Source organism: Mirounga angustirostris, unplaced genomic scaffold (genome assembly GCF_029215605.1).
Source record: "Mirounga angustirostris isolate CCGP_5_RB_7025 unplaced genomic scaffold, mMirAng1.0.hap1 SCAF_12, whole genome shotgun sequence".
Classification (NCBI taxonomy): domain Eukaryota; kingdom Metazoa; phylum Chordata; class Mammalia; order Carnivora; family Phocidae; genus Mirounga; species Mirounga angustirostris.
The window spans coordinates 78,547,537-78,569,492 of record NW_026991720.1 but is presented as its reverse complement, the minus strand read 5'-3'; the positions used below and the strand labels follow the sequence as shown (position 1 = coordinate 78,569,492).

Below are 21,956 nucleotides of genomic sequence, written 5' to 3'. Positions count from 1 at the left end.
ATTTAAGAAATTAAGAAACTGAGGCTCAATTGACTTTAATCAAGTTGTTCAGAATCACTAGTAAATATGATCCAAATACACATTTATGATTACAAGTAATACTTGGAATTAGGTTCGTGTCTTAGTACTTCAATACCATTTCAGTACCATTTTGAGTATGTAATGGCAATTTAAAATCATTTACTATACCAATGCCAATTTTATTTCACCTCTTATTACCTATTAAAATTTTATTCTAAAATGGATTTTTTTTTTTTTTTTTTACTGAGGAATATTTTTCTTTCTATTCTCTGAGTGGGATTTGATTTCACCCAGAATAAAAAAAGTCTCTTGGATGTAACTGAAACCACTGGAATGTTCTGTGATTAGCCAGGGTGTTTTCCTAAAACCAACCTCAAGATGGCAATGGACATAGTACTGGCTTTAATTCAGGCTTTTATATGAAGTTTGGTTATTCAGCCTAGCAAGGACACATAATGAACATGGTCTCCTGGAGATGATATTTGGTAAAATTAACATGTTGGTTGACATTAAACTCCAAGAGTATCAGATACCACTATGACTCCAAATCTGTTCCTTGTCTATTTACTTTGTCAAAATATTGTTACGCTCAGGTTAACACTTTTTAATTTTATTTTATGTTAAATGGAATGACATGCAAGGCTTAAGTAGAAATACAGAAACTGTAACATTTCTCTACTTGTTTCACTGTATATAGCAATTGCTTTAATGTGTTGTGTTTTTTTCCCTTCCCACTACAAAATTAAACAAAGTTTGACAGTGAAATATTCCAATTGCTAGACCACAATATATGTATGAACTCTGCCTGATAGAATAGAATGTTAAAAGTAAATATTTCTCTAAACTCTGCCCAAATATGTTTTGTCTACTTGAGTGCCAAAGAAATAATAATGACAATAATGCATAGCAGAGAATATGGGAGAGAACTGGAATATTTATCTATGGAATGAGATGTGTCCCAGGTTGCAAACAATCTTTCTACAAAAGTGTAAATTCACAAAAAATCACTTCTCTACCAGCACAATATTACCTGTTTACATTTAATTGTTAGAGAATGATCAATAACCTTTCTCATGGTATCTTAAAAACCACAAAAAATGTCATTCCAATAGTTGTCATAGGCTTAATTCAGCTGTGTATTTCTCTGGAAACTGCAAAATATTAACAAAATCTAATAGATATATATATTTCGCTTGCAAGATTGTTGGCTCTCAACCTCTCAAGATTTTGTTAAGTCATTTAATAGATTAATAGCTTAAATTCATATCTTTTTAAACTAGAATTTTTATTAACGTACTAAAGAACATAGGTAAGGTGTGAAATACAAACTTAAAATCCTAAAGACACAGGGAATTTAATATACAACAACTGAAGGGAAATACGCAACGGGAACATGACAAATATAAAAGTAAGAGAGTCTGGAAATAATTAAGACATTTTTAAGTTAACATAATATTTCAATATCTCCTGTAACTTCACTTGCAACAGTGGTAGCAATATAAATTTCTAAACAGAGTTGGTAATTTTTTTTTCTTTGCACTAGAGATTACTGTGGGATATAAGCAGCAGGATAATTTGTTGCTGTTCCCAGTTTGTTTTCCACATATTCTGGTGCCTCACTTGAAGTATGGCCTCCCTGAGGAAGACCATAAACTCTTTAATTTCTCATATTTCATTTTTTCATCAATACTGATTCCTTCATTCATTTAATAGATGTTGGTTGAAAACATTTTAGGCTCTGGAGACACAATGAACACAAGACACCAATTTACTTTTTCACCCCTCAGTCCCTGTGATTTGTTTGCTAAATCTAGATGGACTCTATATTGTTAACACAGTCCATGGATAGTTGTATTTTTGAATTTGTAGGCTAACGTATCAATGTATAAATACTGAAATGGGACTTAGTGAACAATAGTGATTAGGTATTACTCTATACTAGACATAAAATAAGGCCAAAGTACATGATTTAAAAAAAATTAGAATAGAATTATGAGGATTTTTATTATTTTGAAGACTTAAACCAAGGATTAACAGAAAACTCCACTGGAAATGTGGTTTACTTTCCATGTAACTAAGCTAAATACAACTGTATTAATAAAATTTTGAGCATAGTACCTGGCACTGTCCTGGACGTTTCATGTAAGTGTCTCTAATTTTTCTAGCTTCCTTGTGAAGAGGGTATTACAGTTGCTGTTTCACTGATGGGGAAGCTCAAAGAAACCATATAAGTGTTCCAAAAAGAAATGCTATGTGTGATTGAAGAGCCTAACGTCTTTCCACCAGAACACTGTTTAGCTGTTATTACAAGATATCTGAATGACCAGTTATCTGTTTCAGTGCTAATCATAATTTTAATCGTATGAGTATATATTAAGAGCTTGCCATTTTCTACTTCATTTTTTCTTCAAAATATTCCTGAATAGTGGGCAAGAACTCAACTGGGTTAAAAAAAAAAGTGGTCCAGAAATACGGGGCTAAAAAAAGTCTTAGGAAGTCTCTGCTCCCAATTAAAATATTTAATCAACTGATAAACTTAATCCAGCAGTTTACAGATAAAGTATCTGGAACACCTGGGGACTAAAATGAGATAATTTTGAGTCGTGAGATTAGATCCAATGTTTTCTCATTTTCTGCCTATTCTTCTAATTCCAGTTTATTTGGCTGTTGTAAATGCTTTGTATGTTTGCACTATGCTTTTAATAAAAATTGAAGTAACACTTTTTAGGGGCATCTATTTCCCTGTCGTATCTCATAAATAATTCATACCAAGGTCTGTGCTTCAATCAGGACTCTTGCTATTAGCTGGCTGTCTCAAAGAAACAGCAGACATGTGGTGTATGTTATATTACTTTGGCTCTCCTCTCCCACTTCAACCCATATCCTGCTGCCTCTCTCTACCCCCAGTACTATACAGATTTACCTGGGCCATCTGTGATTCTGGACAAAGGAACAAATATCTATACATTTTTTTATTATGTTATGTTAATCACCATACATTACATCATTAGTTTTTGATGTAGTGTTCCATGATTCATTGTTTGCGTATAACACCCAGTGCTCCATACGTGCCCTCTTTAACACCCATCACCAGGCTAAGCCATCCCCCCACCCCCCTCCCCTCTAGAACCCTCAGTTTGTTTCTCAGAGTCCATAGTTTCTCGTGGTTCGTCTCCCCCTTCAATTTCCAACCCTTCATTTTTCCCTTCCTACTATCTTCTTTTTTTAACATATAATGTATCTATACACTTCTTAAGTGTGTAGACTGGGAACACATAACATATTTGGCACTAGTGATATAAAAACCTCAATTTTTTTTTACTAACAAATGATTTAAGAAAATATGATAAAACGTTTAATTCGTGAATAAGCTAAAAAATGACTGAAGTGTCTTCATTTCCCTGTCATTCTGAATGGTAGTTTTCCTTTAATACATTCATGGAAGTTACCTCTCATCCCAGTTATATCATAATGCACAAAAGAGGAGATTTGGGGGTGGGGAGGAACATGAGTTTATTAACTGAGGTAACTTATATAAATAATATAAAATGTAAATCATATATTTTATTATTGAGAAAACAAAATATGAGCCAAGAATATATTTCTTTACATTTTTAGATTTAACTAGCATTGAAAGTTTCAAGGTTTATTTTGACTAGTGTCTGGCTTTCTAATTGACAAGCTAATTAGAAGGGTATGCTAGACTCCTTGTCCATACCAAGTTCAGTGCACAGCTGTCCTGGGGGAAAGACATACAAGTGAACTTGTTGACACTTGAAATTAAGCAGCACTCACCCGAAAAACTGTCATTTCTTCCAGCAGAACTTCTTCTAAATCATGCCAAGTCTCCTTAGGAATTGAAACTACTTTAAGAACGGTCCCAACATCTTTGAAAGAAAGTGGAGGGGGGGAACACAATTTAAACAGGTCTGAACAAAGGATAGTGTTAATGAATGGAATCAGTATCTGGCCAGAAAAAACATTTGACCTCAGTCTTCCTTTTACTTTTTTGTTATAGCAGTAATAAAATATATATTCAAATGCATTTCATGCAAGTGGATAAACTACGAACATAGCTGTGGAATATAAACAATTGAATTTTTAGAAATATATGAAGCTTGGAAGATGGCTTTGTCCTCAACTTGCAAAATTAAAAAAATATATATAATAATCACTAGGTTGAATTATTGTGTTTAAAAATTTTTTTAATCTCCATTGTCAGGTATCTCAGGGAAAAAAAAAAAACCTAAAAAAAAAGATAATACCAATTTGATATGACAGGTTTTTCCACTTTTGTTGTGAAATCAAGGACTGCATGTGAAGACTTAATGCAGATGCAAAATGCAAGGAATGCTGTCAAGCAACACAAGTAGTCAGAGCTTCCCAGCCTTGCTGCTCATCCTCCTGCGCCTGGAAGCCTTTAGTACTTATAGGCCCCTAAAGACAGCTCAATGACCATTAAGTGATGAATGACAATAACTTGATTTCCCCAAATAAACACCTTGGATTACTTGTCCCGTGGTTTTTCAATAATGGTTAACTTAAGCAGGTTTGGTTAACAAATTGGTTTGATTAATGTCTTGAATAATCAATTTTAGAGTACTAAAGAAATTTAAAATTCAGGAGCATAAATCATAAATTGGATACATTGTATAGAGATTTAATGCACTGTTTATCCTAATTCTCACTGTGAAAAGAGACAAAATGTTTTAAGGAAAAGAGTTGTTGCTTTTACTCTAAATTGTGTTAAGAGGATACTATTTTTCCAGTATTTACAAGTATGTTCCTATTCCTTGATAGAATGAAGAACGGGATCTTACTAAAATAAAAAAAAATGGACTCTTCAACATTTCAACATTCCAGTTCTGATCAGCCGATCAATTATTTTTAGCTTCAACTGGCTCATTTTAATCCAGTTCAACTGACTCATTATTTAAAAGAAAATCAAACATCAGGAAAATAATTTAATGTATTCATTGAATAACCACTAACAACCATTTTCAGGGGATCAATATGATGTGCTTTGGGAGATCAAGAAAAGTTGCTAGTGAAAAAAAGAAAGAAAATTTGCTAGTGTGTCCTTTGTAAAGTGGAAAAAAAAACCAAAGACGCCCTCTGTTAAGAGGTTACTTCTATGTTTATAGGACTTTAGACTACTCATGACACCAAAGATTAAAGGTAAATTAGGTTAATCTACTCAGTGCCTCTGATGGGTTTCCAGTATCCAAACATAACTTTATCTGTGTTCCAGATCTAGTTTTACCGAGTAGTATTTCAAACAATTTCACACAAATTGAATCAGATTACTCAACTAGGATCAATATACTATGATGTGCAATTCAGTTAAAAGATAAAATTACTGTAATCAATTTACTTTGCTGACAGATGACCCTGGTCTGTACTGACCGATAGCCATCCACATCTTCAGACATTCAACATACTCATGAAACTGGTTCCTTTAAGGACAGCTTGTGTCCAAGAGGAATTAAAAGCTCATGACTGGATTTCTTTGGTCAAATAGCCGAATGCAAGTCTCTGTTGCACAATGAGTGAGGGATTTTTCAATGTGTTTAGGCCAGAGGTGAAAAAAAAAAGGTAAGTGTGACATTACTGAATAAACTTAACTACTCTGTAGATAGATCTAGTTATATTTTGACATTAATTGAATACAAATCCTATCATCTCATAATTTCTGAAGATTTATATAACCAGAGGTTGATACTTACGATTCATTAATTTTATCAAACTCTGAGTCTCAATGGGACTCTTTTATTTGATAAATTTTCTCATTCATAAAAGTAGACTGCACTGTACTGCTCAGACTCTGACATTGTTACACTTGATAACAACTATTTCACAATTTCCTTATAAACTTTAAATCTTTAAAGCATTTACCACACAATTGCCATTCCCCTGTACTTAATTCAGCTTTTTTCTGTTTCTCACCAAGGGAAAAAACATGCTCTTATACCAGGTTTCAGCAGAGCAGTCACTTTGCTTCTCATTGATTTATGTCAGTTAACAATGCTAATGGAGACTAGGAATTTATTGCCTTGGAATCTGACCCTAACTAGCAAGTTTCAGTTTTGTAACTGGTGCTTTCAAAATAGTATTAATGAAGAGAGTAGGGGGAGAATATATCATAATAGCAATGGGATTCATTCTGAAAATATACCTGTAAAAAGTTTGTTGGTAATTATGGAGTTAGTAAAAATGTGTTGTTAAATTTCTATAGAAATGGAACTAAAATGTATCTGATGGTTCTTTAGGTCCATTTTGTTGTTCCTCTGATGAAGTTTTTGTTTTGTTTTCTTTCATTGTACGGCAAAAACACTAGCCAAAATTTATTTGCTAGAAGATTTGCATCCTGTGATAATTTTAAAGTTCAGATAATTCTGCGTCAATACAGTCCAGAAACATTATTGAATGTCTTGGGAATTTTAGCATGGTTTGAGCAATACGTCTTTGTTCTAAAAAGCCAATGGCTAGAAAAAAGTTATGATTCAATCATAGACACTGATTGTTTACCTAATCATTAGCTTTACCTGACTGCATTTATCAACTTTTGATTGAAAAGGAGATTTGGCTTAAATCAATATACATCAGCTTGTTACTTTTTTTAGTAACACACTGTCATGGTAGATGTTCAGGTTTTTTAGTCGTTTATTAGAGGTTAACTATATCTTGACAGTGACTATAAAAACTTCCTTCAGTTCTTAGCACACTCAGTCAAACAGTGTTCTGAAAGGAAATTTAGAGCTAAATTAAAACATTTACCTGTTCCAATAAACATAACATCATATTGGCCATCTTCTGCATCCACTCGATCTACTACGATTTGTGTAAATTGATAATTTACATCTGTTTTGATCATTATCGGGCGGTTATTAATAGGAAACACTGGATTGTACATAGCTGGATGACTTCTTGCAAATGTTATAACATCATCAGGAAGGTCTTTTGTAGAGTCAAATCCACCAAATGTTTTACTGGGACACTATTAAGATAAAGACAATATCTTTTGATTAAAATACAGTAAATAGAATTATAAATTATGCAATAATTTATGACCTCAATGGTCATAAACTAAATCTAAACCTGTCATTATTTCTTTAAAATTAAGTAACTGATAAACTAAAACATAATGTTATTAATATTATTAGATATAATATATAGCATACATTTCCTAAACATCTCCTAAGTCACAATGGGATTTAGTTATGTCACCATTTCTGACCAAAAACTACAAACGCACCTAATGAATTCAGTGTCCAGGAGTCTAATGCCTCTGTTAGTGGCAACATAATATATTTTACCAATATGGTTAAGTATTTGAAATAAGAAATGAAATATGTTACAACTAAATCCAACTAATACTCAGATTAGAGAATCTCAGAATAATTTTCTTGGATACATTTTTTCCCCCTATGGCATCATGCTAAAATACAAATGCTCTCGTCAAACTAAAAGACAATATGAACTATTCTTTATTGCTTTGTTTCTAACATAACCCTGAAAAAGCACCACAAAAAGTACCAACAGTACTATCTCATTAATAATTAATTTTAAGGAAATGTGTTATTCCTAGTGTTTAACAATCTGCATGGCTCTGAGACTGGCCGATCAGAGTGGACCCAGCTGAGAAGATGACAGCTACAGAGAAGCGGAAAGGATATATATATATATATATATATATATATCACTTCTGGATATAAATGCTCCCCATAAGGCAATAAAACAAAAATGAGAACAGTCAGATTTCACTGTCTCTTTCCACTGCATTTAATTATGTGGCACAAGCATTGAAAGTACACCTCCAGTCTCTTGCATTTTGTCTTGTACCTACACAACTTTCTGCCATTTAATGTAACAGCTTGGGAATGGAACTGTAATTAAGAGAAGTTCTTGGTCTTACAAGAGACTTAGGAGGAGGAATCAATTGTCTTTGCCGTTACCTTGATACAGGTCATTAATAATTCATGGGAAATGAAATAAATAAACTTGTTTTGAAATGGGAAGAGTATCTACCTCTGAATATATATGTATGTTGTATATAGAAAGAGACACATACAATAATAATATGCTAATACAAGAGATAAAGGACTTAAGGAAATTTTAAGTAAGTTATAAAATTACTTATTTAATGTAATATGTTTCACTTAGTATGTTTTTCTCCACTAGTGTTGACAAAATGACTATTCTCAGATGCCACTTTTTTGCATTAATGAACTCGTTCAAGTGAATTTTATTCATGGAGTTAGGTGTTTTGTCCTTCTGGCAGCCCTTCCCTAATTCCTAGATTAGACATCACTCTCTACTTCCGTCTTTAACAGTTGGTGCATATTGCTGACTTAATTTCCCATGTTTTAACAACTCTCTGAGCAATGAGCGAGAACACAGGCTCTAGAACCAAACTGCCTGAACTGAATCCTGGTTCCTCCCCTTGCCTCAGAGTCCCCATCTGTGAAAAGGAAACAATAGCAATAGTTGGGCTATTGAATATAATATATATACAAATATAAATCTCTTAGAATAGGATCTGACACACAATAATTTCTAATGTCTATCATTTTTTTTTTTAAAGATTTTATTTATTTGACAGAGAGAGATACAGCGAGAGAGGGAACACAAGCAGGGGGAGTGGGAGAGGGAGAAGCAGGCTTCCTGCAGAGCAGGGAGCCCAATGTGGGGCTCGATCCCAGGACCCCGAGATCATGACCTGAGCCAAAGGCAGACGCTTAACGACTGAGCCACCCAGGCGCCCTTTAATGTCTATCATTAACTGCAAATACACCGTATACGTATTCAGATCAAAACCTTTGCAACTCTAAGAGCAGTACAATATCCAGCACAGTGAAAGAATGCCACCAAGTTTGCAAAGAGGTTATATTGAGAATACGCTAGCATTAATGAGCCATAGAGATACAAACAGCCATAGGGATATAAAACTCATCACCAACAAAGTAAAAGCAGTTTGCCATTAAGAAATGGAGTAAATATCTTGTGCTTTTTATAAAACCCATTTGACTTCATATAATCAATTTTTTTTTTTTTTTTAGATTTTATTTATTTATTTGACAGAGGGAGACACAGCGAGAGAGGGAATACAAACAGGGGGAGTGGGAGAGGGAGAAGCGAGCAGGAAGCAGGGAGCCTGATGCGGGGCTCGATCCCAGGACCCTGGGATCATGACCTGAGCCGAAGGCAGATGCTTAACTGACTGAGCCACCCAGGTGCCCCTTTATAATCAATATTTCATCTTGTTTGTTCATTCTTCTGAAAGTCACCATAAGGTTTTTTTATCTACAAGAACCATCAGCTAAAAGTAATATTTCTGAAATGCAAAAGTTTCAATTTGCTCATAAAGAAGTTTATAGAGAAAAACAAGATTAAAAGCCTCACATCTAATAAAATATATAAAACATAAATTACTTGAATTTAATGGAACAAAAACTGAAGTAAAATTAAAGTAATGGCTAAAGTTCAAATACAAATTTTTTCATCACATGAAGTTATTTCCTTGGAGATTCTAAGGATTAGAAATGTTGCACTTAAGCGGATGTTCAGTCCAGGTATACTACGGCCTCTGCCATCATTGATAACTTCACTCATATTTTGCCATATTGAAGTCTTTGTTTTTGTTTTTTCTTTTTTTCTCCCTACTTTAAATTGCAGATTCAAAGCTGGTTTTATTTTGAGTTCTCTTTTTTTTTTTAAAGCCTGAATGTGCCCCAGGGTTGCTGGAGGGAAAAAAGAGAGGTCAGCAAGAGTAGACAGTGTCTGTTAAAATACATAGGCCCTGCTCTCTCTATGAGATTTTCTCGCATATCTTCTTTACCTACTTGAGAGATGTGTCCCATTCCCATGGGAAAATAATATTGATTTAAAAACTTTTCTTCCTCCTATTTAATGGGCAATCGAAGCCTTCATTATAGCTAGGAAGAACAAGTTCCAATTATCCTAACTGTTTCAACTCTCCATGAAGGCCATTTTCAGAAAAGAAAATAAATAAGGCTACCCATTCAGTTTCTACTTCTCAAAAATTATGGTTATTAATAACTGGTAAGCACTGAACTTAACCACTGATGTCTATAAAAAACATGTTTTTAAATGTAGAATTCCACAGTATCATTAAAAATCCTTGCTTTGCCATGGTTTATAGTCTTGGCACCTTTGTTTTATATTATCTATGTTAATACCTGTTTGTAGCTGCTTTTTTTAACCTTCAGCAGAAATTTATTCCTTTGGTATTTTAAACACCTAGGACATAAATAAATAAAAAACAAGTTTTAAAAAAAGGCAGGGGTCACCTGGCTGGCTCATTCAGAGAAGCATGCAACTCTAATCTCGGGGTTGTGAGTTCAAGCCCCACATTGGGTATAGAGATATATATATATATATATCTATATAGATAGATATAGATATCTATATCTATCTATATAGATATAGATATCTATATATAGAGAGAGATAAATAAATAGATAGATAGATAGATAGATAGATAGATAGAACTTTAAACACCTAGGCCACTTACAGTTCCTGGTCGTGGATAGGGGACTCTTCCTTGATAAGGCACCCACTGATAATTGGGACCATCCCTGTGAGCATATGGACCAAGGAACACCCTTCTCACATCACTCATGCTATACATACACACAGCTGACCCTTTGAAGATGTTACTAAAAAAGGGAGACAGAAAAAGAAAAAACAGATTTTCATCCTTATACAGTGGTAAGACAACTGTTTTTAAGTTGTTCTAAGTTCTTAAATATCAGATATCAATTATCAAAACTTAAACATAAGTTCAATCTCAAATAATATTTGGGATCTTTTTCAGTCATGTGTATATCTTTTAATAATACACAAGAGAACAAATTATCATGCCTCAAAAATAGAAGGCATAGAAGAAACCATCATTAGTACTCATAGCACATATATCATGTATAGACAATATACGATATGAAGATACACATTCATATACATAAACTTTGGTGGGAAAACACATATACACGATCTTCTAAAAATGTAATATTTAATTTTGATATCATATAGAATTAAAAATATAAACTTTGTAATATGTTAAGCCTCAAGCATGATTACTGAAACCAGAGAACTTAAGCAAGCAAGAATGTTTAAGAAGTCATTTTATAAGCTGAAACTGGTACAGAAAACGAACAGTTAATGTCAAATGATGTGTCATATTATATTATTTTTAACTCCCAAACCACCAAAAGCATTACAGCCAGTAACAGAGTCTGATTTGTGTGAAGGCATTTAAAACAATCTCTTCCTAACTCAGAAAACTGTTTTAAGTTAGTAGCTGTTACATCCTACTCAAAGTAGAGCATTATAGCAATTATCCCCATCATTTTACTTGACAAAAATCAGGTACCTGAAACAAACTGGAAGTTTGCCATGAGCTGCCACAATTTTCCATTTTACTGTACTTATATAAATACAGCTTGAGAGATGTACTTATACAAAGATATAAAACAGTTGTGCACACTTACAATATGGAATGCTTATCTTTTAACCAATCTTTCACCACAGAAAATTACATATAAATCATACTGAACAAAAAACATGTGTTTACAAGAGTTTATGAGTGGAAACTGTTCCACATAGACAATGTCTGGTAGAGTATAAGCTGTATGAGGGAAGAAAGATGCCTGGTTGCTTTTCTGTAACATCAATTACATATTGCATGGTACCCGACACATAGTAAATTTCAGTAAATATTTATAGAATTTAATAACGATTATTTTCATAATGGAATAGCAAATAGTTAGGCCCCATCCTATTCCTACTGATTCAGAAACTCTGGGGGCGGGGCCTAGCATGCTCCTTGGGCAACTCTAATGGATGCTCAGATGGATGTCTGAGAACCACTGTACTAAGTAATGAGGAAGCAGAAGAAATGGATTAATGTCTGTTTAATTTTGACAACTCCAGGTAATATAAATTTCATACTAAATGTGATAGTCAGGAGATAATTGCTACTTGATTGACAGCAAGAGCCTTGGGAATATGGGTAATGGAGAAAGGAGGAGGGTGAGGAGAAAGGGAAGGGGGAGAGAAGGAAGGGAGGAGGAGGAGGAGAAAGGAGAGGAGAGGAAGAAGTGTTTCACCTGCAGTTTATAGCACTACTAACTCTGATCAAAACTCAGATTTCTGCTTTTCAGAATAATCTACATTTCACTCAGATGCTAAAGTCAAAACTATACATAGGACATGACACATTTTTCATCCTATTTATAGTGATGATACTCTCTGCTAAAATTTATTTTGTAAAACAACTATTTAAGTCATAACTTATTTTAACCATCCAAGAATCTACAACTGCTCAGAGGTTAAGCCAACACTGTTCTTTCAAAAATATATTTTTAAAAATTATGAATACTTGCAAAGCACCTAAAGGACATGAAGTTTCTATGTTAATCAGACAGTAAAATATTCTTTACCTGGAAGTTGTAAACACTCCATATACAATTGGATTCTTAGGATCTTTAGAATTCATTAGGAATACATCCTCTGTTTGAAAACAAAATTAGGAAAAGTTGCATTTTGGTGGTTATGGCAAAGTCTGAACAGATACTCTCTGTACAACATCATCAGCAACTTACGCAATTCATCAAAATGAGTGTCAATGCCATTTGGACCCGGCACTGAGCAAATCAGACGGGCTTTGAGGAATGTTGTCCACTTATTCACCAGACTTCTGTGGCCCCCGAAATCATTCTGAAAGGAGAGAACACTGGTTTTAGGAAATGTGCATATGAATGAAAATTTCAAATATTTTTCTTATCTTCCTATCTTGAGACAGATATACAATTTCTTCATTTCTCAAAATAAAAGTAATTCTATTATAGATCCAAGTAACTATGTTTTCTTATTACGTTGTTGGTCAAAGTTATTCACTCAAACTTTATGCAAGGAATGACTTACAACATACAATGAACATACTGGCACATAATACACTTAATGAGTATTTACTGACTAGAAGAATAAATGCATACCTTATAACCCACACTGAAAATAGATCCCAAACAAAAGCATATCAGCACCGAAAATTTTATAAGTTAAACTGAAAAAATTTTGACTTTACAAACAGCACACTAAAAAAGTATTTGCATAAACCTTAATATAGGAAATTCATTTACCTCCTCCCTGATAATGAAACAAAATTTTTACTTAATGTAGCAATAAATTCTATTATGATAGTATGTATTTACTGGTAACTTAAAGTCTTTTAAAATAATATGTACATATGCTTGAAGGAAGATGAGTATTCCTTCAAAAACTATTTTGTTTATATAATTCTATATACTATAAAGTATTTTTTAACTCTCGTAAATAGTGCTTTTTTTAAAAAAGATTTTATTTATTTATTTGAGAGAGAGAGAATGAGAGACAGAGAGCACGAGAGGGAAGAGGGTCAGAGGGAGAAGCAGACCCCCCGCTGAGCAGGGAGCCCGATGCGGGACTCGATCCCGGGACTCCTGGATCATGACCTGAGCCGAAGGCAGTCTTTTAACCAACTGAGCCATCCAGGTGCCCCGTAAATAGTGCTTTTAAATATGATTTATATTTTTTTGGAGAACAGATCGTCATATATTTCACATATTTTTATATGTTCCCAGATGACTAAAACTTTTAATTTTCCAGTAACTTAATATACTAGAGATAAATAATTAGATCATGACTACGGAAGGAAAGATGCCAACCAACCCCCCCAATAGAGATTTTCAAAAATTTCCTATTTTCTTGAAAAAAGAAAATTCCACTTTAGGCAATTATCGGTTCTGGCTTGGTGATTTTCTTGAGATGAAAGGTGCTTGAATATAATAGCAGTTGGCTTTTTTCATACTGTGCATATATCCTGCACTGCACAGTGTAGCAGGAAAGAATGGGACTGTTATCAAATCTTCACACTGATACTAATTAATCCATAAACATGTATTGAGCAATTTTTATTCTATATATCTGACATTATAATTTATATCATATCCAATTTAGGGTCACACAGTAAATGAATTACCTGAAAGTTCAGAACTTCACAATTTTATCTGTGTGTCTGTATCTATGTATATAGGATGCTATAATCAATTTATAAAATCAAGCTTTAATGCTTTTCTCTCTTACATTAATGCTTTAGCTATTCAACAACAAACGTCCATTCAAAGGTTAAACATCGTAGGAAACTATGCTACATCAGAGAATACAAAAAAGTATGCTTCGCCTACATAACATGAAAAAAAATTGTATTTCTTCAAAATTTCAAAGCTCGTTTAATGTAAATATGAAATAATGTGTCACAGCCTCTACCTACACGTTTGCCCGTGAAGAGTCACTCATGAGCAACTATGTTTACAATCATTCTTTACCATTTAAATACTGATAGTGATCAGTCAAGATTCCGAGCCACATTTTTCATTGTACTTGCACTCAGGTAGAAAAAAAAGAAATAAAACCATGATTAGACATTGAAATCATCCTCAATTGTTCTTTTCTTTACCTCACCTTGCATATCTGACCTATTCTAGCATGGGTGGCTTTTCCAGTGTGTTCTCCATCTATCGCATTTTCACGGAAGAAAAAATATACTTTGTCATCTTCAGGGTTGTCACTTTCTGGGATGAGGTGGGCACTAATGAACCTTGGATCTGAGAGACAAATTATAGCATATATATTAATTCACAGTTAGATAAATAATTCCATTCATTACAGTCCAGTTTCACTTTCTCTTCACTTCCTTTTGACATATTTCAAGAACTAATCTTTCCTTAGTTCACAGTTTTCCGTACATGTGAACTGTTCTTTACGTATTTTAAAGTATGTTACAAATCACCTTATGTTGCAAAAAAAAAAAAAAATCTTTAATTCTTTTTTGGAAAGTTAGGAGTAGGTGCAGAAATCCTCAGTGAGACCACACAGTGAAAATGCATGACTGGATATTAAAATATTGTGCAAACTGAAAGTGCTATCAAATATTGCTTATTGCCATCATCATTGCCATTCTTCCTTCTAAGCATAAAATAGTTTAAATCAAAGTACAAATTGGTCTGTTCTAGTTTCCAGCAAAGACTGGATGGGAGGGAAGAGAGATCCACATAAAACAATAACAAAAACCAAGTCCTCTCCATTTCAGTAAATGGCAACATTATTTACTAGGTACTCAGGTGCCTTGGTAATCTGGAGCCACCCTTCCGTCCTTCCCGTCTCTCAGAACCCACATTCTACCCATAGGCAGGCACATCCTTCACCTTTTCTATGACCGGTCTTTCCCAGACTCCTAGCAGTCTCCTTGTTTCTATCGCACCAATCCTGCTCTATTACTTTGCACAACAGTCAGAAGTGAACCTCCAATATGTCACTTCCCTCTCTAAACCCTCCTACATCTTTCCAAATCACCCACAATAAACAGAAAATAGAAAATCTTTCCTGTGACCAGACCCCATTTATGATCTAGTGCCTGCTACCTCATAAGCCTTTTTTTCTACCTACCCTTCCTTACCTAACTTACTCCTAGCCAGCCATACCACTTCCTTCCTGGTTTTCAAACAAGTCAAGTACTCTCAGTCCTGCCTCAGATATTCCTCCCTGTGTAATTCTCTGCCCTCATATATTATAATGACTGGATTCCTACTTTTTCTCATGTCTTTGTTTAAATATTGCATTTTCAGACCGATCTTTATTAACTACCCTATTTAAAGCACTGAAATCCTTATTTTTGGTTATTAATTTTCATGCATTATTTTTCTTCCTAACTTTATTAAACACCTGTGATTTCTTGATCGTTCTTTCTCTCTAATCTTGTTTATTGTCTGTCTCTCTCCCCACCCCAATGGAATATAAATTCCAAGAGAACAAGGACTTGGCACGTTTTGTTTGTTGTTATGATCCTAAAGGTCAAAACACAGTGGTCTTTCAGAGAATATCTGTGCAAGGAGGGAAAGAGAGAAAAAAGAAAGAAAAAAAAAAAACTCACAAGATTGGCTAGATTATGCAGAAGGTATATTAGCAATGTTCAGAGCCTCATTTAAAAAACAAAACTTTGTAAATACCTGGGTTGATGTGGTTGTGATTCATACAAACATATAAAAGTATGTGACAGCTTCATTGGCTTTAAGATGTAATATACTCAGAAGCTGAGTTCATCTCGCTGAAAGCACTTAGGACATTGCAGGTATTTAAATTCTTACAATAATCTACCTTTACTCCCATGGTGTATTATGTTATTAAGTTAGAAACGAAATATGCACACATAGGTCATTTCCATACCTGAGATACCAGGGAAGGGGTCAGAACCCCGAAACTAGCTTTATCCATGTTATTTAGTCCTAATCTTTACACCTGTGTATAATCATCGTTATCATGTGTTCTATGCTTGTAACTTTCTTTTAACATTTGTTCTGGGACCATGCCCTTCGGGCTGCACTCCACTATCCTACTCGGGCAAATTATACAGACTCTGTAAGTAATGTAAAGTCCACGATTTATTACCTATTCATATTTAAAGTTCAGTGTGCCAGTGGCATAGAGTGGGGAAATAACTTAAAAGCTGGACTCACTTAGCACCAGAACTTTTATAAGATACATAAAATAATACACTACTTTAATCTGAATAATGTTGCAAATCTTGTTTTTCTTCATAAATTTCTACTTGTTCATATACATAAATATGTTTGCATATATGTGCTTGTGTCTTACGAGGAATGATGAGCAGAATAATGTGACATGGTAGGAACTGGTATGTTACAAATAAAAGAATTCATACCCTACTGACGAAATTAGGCTCCTAGAAACGCAGTGTTGTGTGTGTGTTTGTGTGTGCACATATATAACACAAACCATTACACGTCAAAGAATTCAGTTCAGTCACTTGCAACTTTTGTGACCTTTTGGCAAGGCTTTTACCTCTCAGATCTGAGATGACTAATTTTCCCACTGGGTGTATTTCAAATTGAGTTTTTTCAAATTGGATTCTATTCATTTTGTCTGTCATAAATAGTTCAGATCAAAACAAATATTTTAAACTTAAATAATGCATGTGAAACAACTTTGTAAAATGTTAACAAATGTATTATATTATGTCATTATTATAATAATGAAAGGAAGGCTTAATCCCACGCTAAATTTGGAGATCTCATTATACTTCAGCTATGGAATTAGAATAAAAAATCATACATTCTTCCTCCTTAATACTAGAGCAATGAAGGAGAAGTTTGTCTAATATTACCTCCCAAATTAGTGCAGCTGTTCACCTAATACTTGCATAACTTAAAAGACTTTCAAGTAATTAAATCCAGCTATTTTATTTGCTCACAAATACACATAAGACACTGTAGAAAAGAAAATGAATAATATATAGTCCTTGTTCTCAGAAAGTTATAATCTAGCAAAATTCATATTAGAAGCACAAAAATGACAAGAAAGCAAACAATATTTGTCATGTACAGATACTCTCTTAGCCTGGTGTCTGGGCATGACAGAATTATCAAACATCATGTTTCCCTCTCTAAAATATGTGAAGAAAATTATCATTTCACAAGTGTGGACTCTAGCGGGAAATAATTCGATCAAGTTATCAAGCACATTCATTGTTGAAAGGGCCTGCAATCATAGTCTCTCCTTCAGTATCTGATACTGTAGGCATGGAGGACTTCGTAGGTGAATTAAGTCTGACAAAGCTTCAAAAACAGCCAAAACATAAATTGTACATAGAAAAAAAGGTAAATTTATTATAATAAAAAAAGAATATCAAAGAAAAACAATGTTAATCTACTGAAATTTGTCTTAAGAACTTTAGGATTTGTTCTCTACTTGGAAAAACATTCATTCCTATTTCAAAATAAAATAGGTCTCTAGTTAATCTCTTTCAAAAAAAGGATTCATTCTACTATTTCAAATTTAGAAAATCTTCTCTAGGGTCAAAAATTCTTCTCACTATACATTTTCTACCTCTTCAATCCCTCAAATTTCACCTTCCCCTTCCTTAGTACATTTTGTCCTCTTACCCTTCCTCCTAATCTCTCAGTCTATTCCTCTCCTCCCTGGTGAATTCTTATCCAATCCAAAACTTCTAATCAATCATTCTAATTGCCTTCTCTGTTATCCTCAAACCTTTTGGCCTCCTGAACCTCTACTGCACCTGCCTTACAAAACCCCAGAACTTTTCCCCCTGTGTTCCTATATCTAAGCAAGGATGATGAAAATCATATAATCATGGTAAATGGATGTGCTATTTATTAACTCAGGCTATTTATCCTAAACAAGAATCCTAGTGTTGCTAAGGAATTATTTTATTTACTTTTAGTGGCTTACTACAGATTTATTAAAAGCAACTCTTTAAAATCATTCTGATTGTCTTCAAATCAACTAATGCACCATCTCTCTCTTTACTCTCCAAAGATGGACTTACTTGCTATACAGATAGAACCAAAACCATTTAATGAGAACTCTCTCTTTTTCCTTTCTTCACCCCGATCCCCAACTTTTCTTTTCTTTCTTTCTGTGGAAAAATGATCTCTCCTCATTTCTAAGTCTAAAACCTCTCTCTATTTGCTTTCAATCCAAAAGAATTGCAGCACAGAATATTGCTCCAATAACAATCTCTATTCTTCATGCAATCGTGCACCATCTATATTTTCATTCATCAAATCTTTCCTGGATGCTTACTCTATGCTCTGGATTGTGGTACATTAGGTGATATTATGATGCAATGTTTTCTGTCTGTAAGGGAATACCAACAATTAAAGTGATTATTAAAATGCACAAAAAGAACAAAAGAGTTTGGAAAAAAATGCAGTTGGAAATAGAAAGGAAAATTTATGTTGCCTTAAAGCAATTAGGAAAAGTTCTTCTCAGAAGATATGACCTGTAACCCGAGACCTGAAGAATAACCAAGAGTCCCACGTTGCAAGGTCGGAGAATCCACAATTTGTGCACACAGAGAGTAGTCAGTGAAGAGACAGGTGGTCAAAGAAGATGACAGAAAGTTAAGCAGAGGTCAGAATAAGAAGGAAGTGTCGTTCAGGAGCATATTGTCCTAATGGCTATGAGGGAAACCACTGAAGTATTTTAAGCTTAGTAGTAACATTATCAGATTCCTATTTTAAGATCACTGTGACTGCTATAGAAAAAAAATATATAGCGAGGCAAGAAAGAAGGCATGAAGATCACTCTGGAGGCTGGTGAGAAGTGATGGTGATTTGGACCGGTATGACAGAGAAGGATTATGTGAAAGCAGAATCGATGGATTGCGTTCATTGAGGAGATGTTGAATGGAGGGAGTAGTGAGAAAAATCATGGAAATATTAAAGAAATGTCTGATTTAAAAGTTGGTTGGATAGGAATCATTTACTGTGATAGGAACACCTGAGAAAGGATAGATATGAGAGTGGGGAAGGAAGATGAGCTGAGTTTCAGGCATCTTTTAAAGTGAGATGCTTGTGAATTTGTCCCACAGACCAAGGAATACAAAAGTTCAGGGAAGAAATGGGGACTGGAGTTGAAGTTATTTTAAATTGACAGTAGGCTATAGAGTACAAAGAGAAAAGAAGCCAGAATCTAATGCAACGAGAAAAGTGATGAAAACAAGAAGAAATCTAGCAGCGGGGAGTTGCAAGATGAAAGGAAGAAGTCAATTCTTCTTTGGATTCTCAGTCTTTCCCTTTTTAGTGGTTCTGTGTCAAATATTTATTTTTAAAATTTTTTTACCCTAACAAAAGAAAACAAAAAACTTCCATTGACACTCTGTGCTGTAGCATCTATTGTTTTTCTTGCACCCACCAAGCCCTAGGACTTGAGAGAGTCTCATACTCCCTGCCCTCTTTACCAATCACTTCTCAACTCTTTACTATCTGGCTTTTGGCATTTCACTACTGAGAGTGTTCTACTGATAATCAACAGAAACCATCAAATCAACAAACAGAATTGGACGCTCATCCTCTTTTGGTTGTCTTCAGCCATTGGCACAACAGACTCTTCATGCTCTTCCTAAAGTTTTCATTGTTTCTCTGGTATGTGGTTTCTATGACTTTGAACCCTAATTGTTCATTATCTAGCCTTCACTATCTCCTTTATGACTTCCCTTACCTTTTTCCTAAATCCCCAAATATAGATGCTTCCTAAATTCCTGTCTTTTTGGGCACCCTTCCTTTCCCCCCACTCCTATAAATGAAGTCATCTCCTAGTGTTTCTTCCATTATTTCAACATTCTTAATTTTGTTATATTTTTAGAATTTTTTCTTTGGGAATTGATTTACTTTTAGAGCTTCAGGTATCTTCAAACTGTATCAGCCTTTATTTTCCTCCAGATCCAAGTCCGCATTTTAAACTTCTGGCTCAAATTTTCTATATAAGTACCTCACTGCAATTTTAATTCACCACAACTAGCAAGGAACTTAGCCACTTTTCTTTTAGAACTGCTTCTGCTCCTACCTTTCCATTTTGGCTAATGTCAACATCAACACCTACATATAAAATATTATTTTATCTTAAATTGCTTCCATTTCCTGCAGGACTTCTGTTTTACCCTCCCAATTTATTATCAAACTTATTCCTGCTATTACTGTCATTTCTTTCCCTGTTTTATAGTCTTAATGTTGCTTGTACGATTCATGTTTTTTTACTTTACAGTTATATTTTTGGAATCACCTAATTGGTCTTCTACATGTATTATCTATTTCTTCTAAGCCATCCATACAGTGCTACAGAAAAAAAAAAGTACTAATGCTTTTATACCACATAATTTCCAGAACAGATTTTAGGTGTCATGGGATATGACAAAGTAGCATAAACTAAGATGTGGCAAGCAGAAAGGACAGTAAGGCCAATGTTACTATGAGCCAGTAACAACATGTAGATGTTACATTCATCAACACACATATTTGAGATGGGCCATAGTTTTGGCTCCAAGCTTTCTAGAATAAGAGGAAAATGGGAAATCTTTGTCAATTACACTATTTGCAGTGTCTCTAATATGAAAAAGAAACTAAGGGCAATCAGTGGTATCCACAAACTAACTTTGACTTATATTTCTAGCAGAACTGACCACCATTTCCCTTCTTTCATACCTTAGTGACTCTGCTTATCATTCAAGAAAACACCCAGTCTACTATCTTTTTTTTCTATTTATTTATTTTTTATTATTATGTTATATTAATCACCATACATTACATCATTAGTTTTTGATGTAGTGTTCCATGATTCATTGTTTGCGTGTAACACCCAGTGCTCCCTCAGTCTATCTTCATAGGCATTTAGTTCACATAACATGAAAGTTTGCTTTTTATCTCTTTTATAACATTTAATTCTTTTTCTATTATCTTCCTTTTCATATTTGTTATGACAGGCATTTGTCCTGTATCTCTCCCTCCCTTGCTTTCAGCTTCTATATATAACAAAGTATTTCCCTAAGCATTCTGAATCTGTCTCACTACAACTACGCAAATGTAGGCTCTTATCTCTTCTCTCCTGGCAGTCACATTCATTCTGTTTTCCCTGCCTCTGGCCTCACCTTTTCCAAACCATCTTGTACTATCGCCTTTTAACATACAAACCATTCCCTGGCACCTGGTGCATATTCCTCAATTAGAATCCAGAAAACTCTACTTTAATCACTTGTTTTCTTTCCTCTCTCTTCTTGTAAGCTGATCTCCCTATTTTTTCCTAATTATTTCTTCCAGGCTAAGCATAATTTCTGAAATAGAACATGGTTCCTAAATGAGTGAATAGATTAATAAATGAATTTCCTAAACTATGTAAGTGTATGTGTGTGTTTTAGAAGAAAGAGTCATATTTTCTTCCTTTTTGACAGTTTGTTAAAGCTCTTGGGAAGAACAGAATTCATCGTAGCCCCAACCCAACAATGTGTAGGTTCCCAGTTAAAGAAATGCTCAGACATGCTTCTTTAAATTGTAACTATTTCTAAG

At 34.1% G+C, this 21,956-nt stretch overlaps 1 protein-coding gene across 2 annotated transcripts in view; it reads right to left on the bottom strand.

Moving 5' to 3' along the window:
* The window catches only part of SEMA3A (semaphorin 3A), a 473,560-nt gene that overhangs the window by 32,253 nt on the left and 419,351 nt on the right, over positions 1-21,956 (bottom strand). For both annotated transcript variants that reach the window (XM_045864793.3, XM_064575345.1), the window contains 6 exons: positions 14,542-14,684; positions 12,645-12,759; positions 12,483-12,552; positions 10,556-10,700; positions 6,799-7,018; positions 3,817-3,908 (listed from right to left, as the gene is read on the bottom strand). In XM_045864793.3, coding sequence (XP_045720749.1) covers positions 3,817-3,908; positions 6,799-7,018; positions 10,556-10,700; positions 12,483-12,552; positions 12,645-12,759; positions 14,542-14,684 — 785 coding nt within the window. The remainder of the gene's footprint in view (positions 1-3,816; positions 3,909-6,798; positions 7,019-10,555; positions 10,701-12,482; positions 12,553-12,644; positions 12,760-14,541; positions 14,685-21,956) is intronic.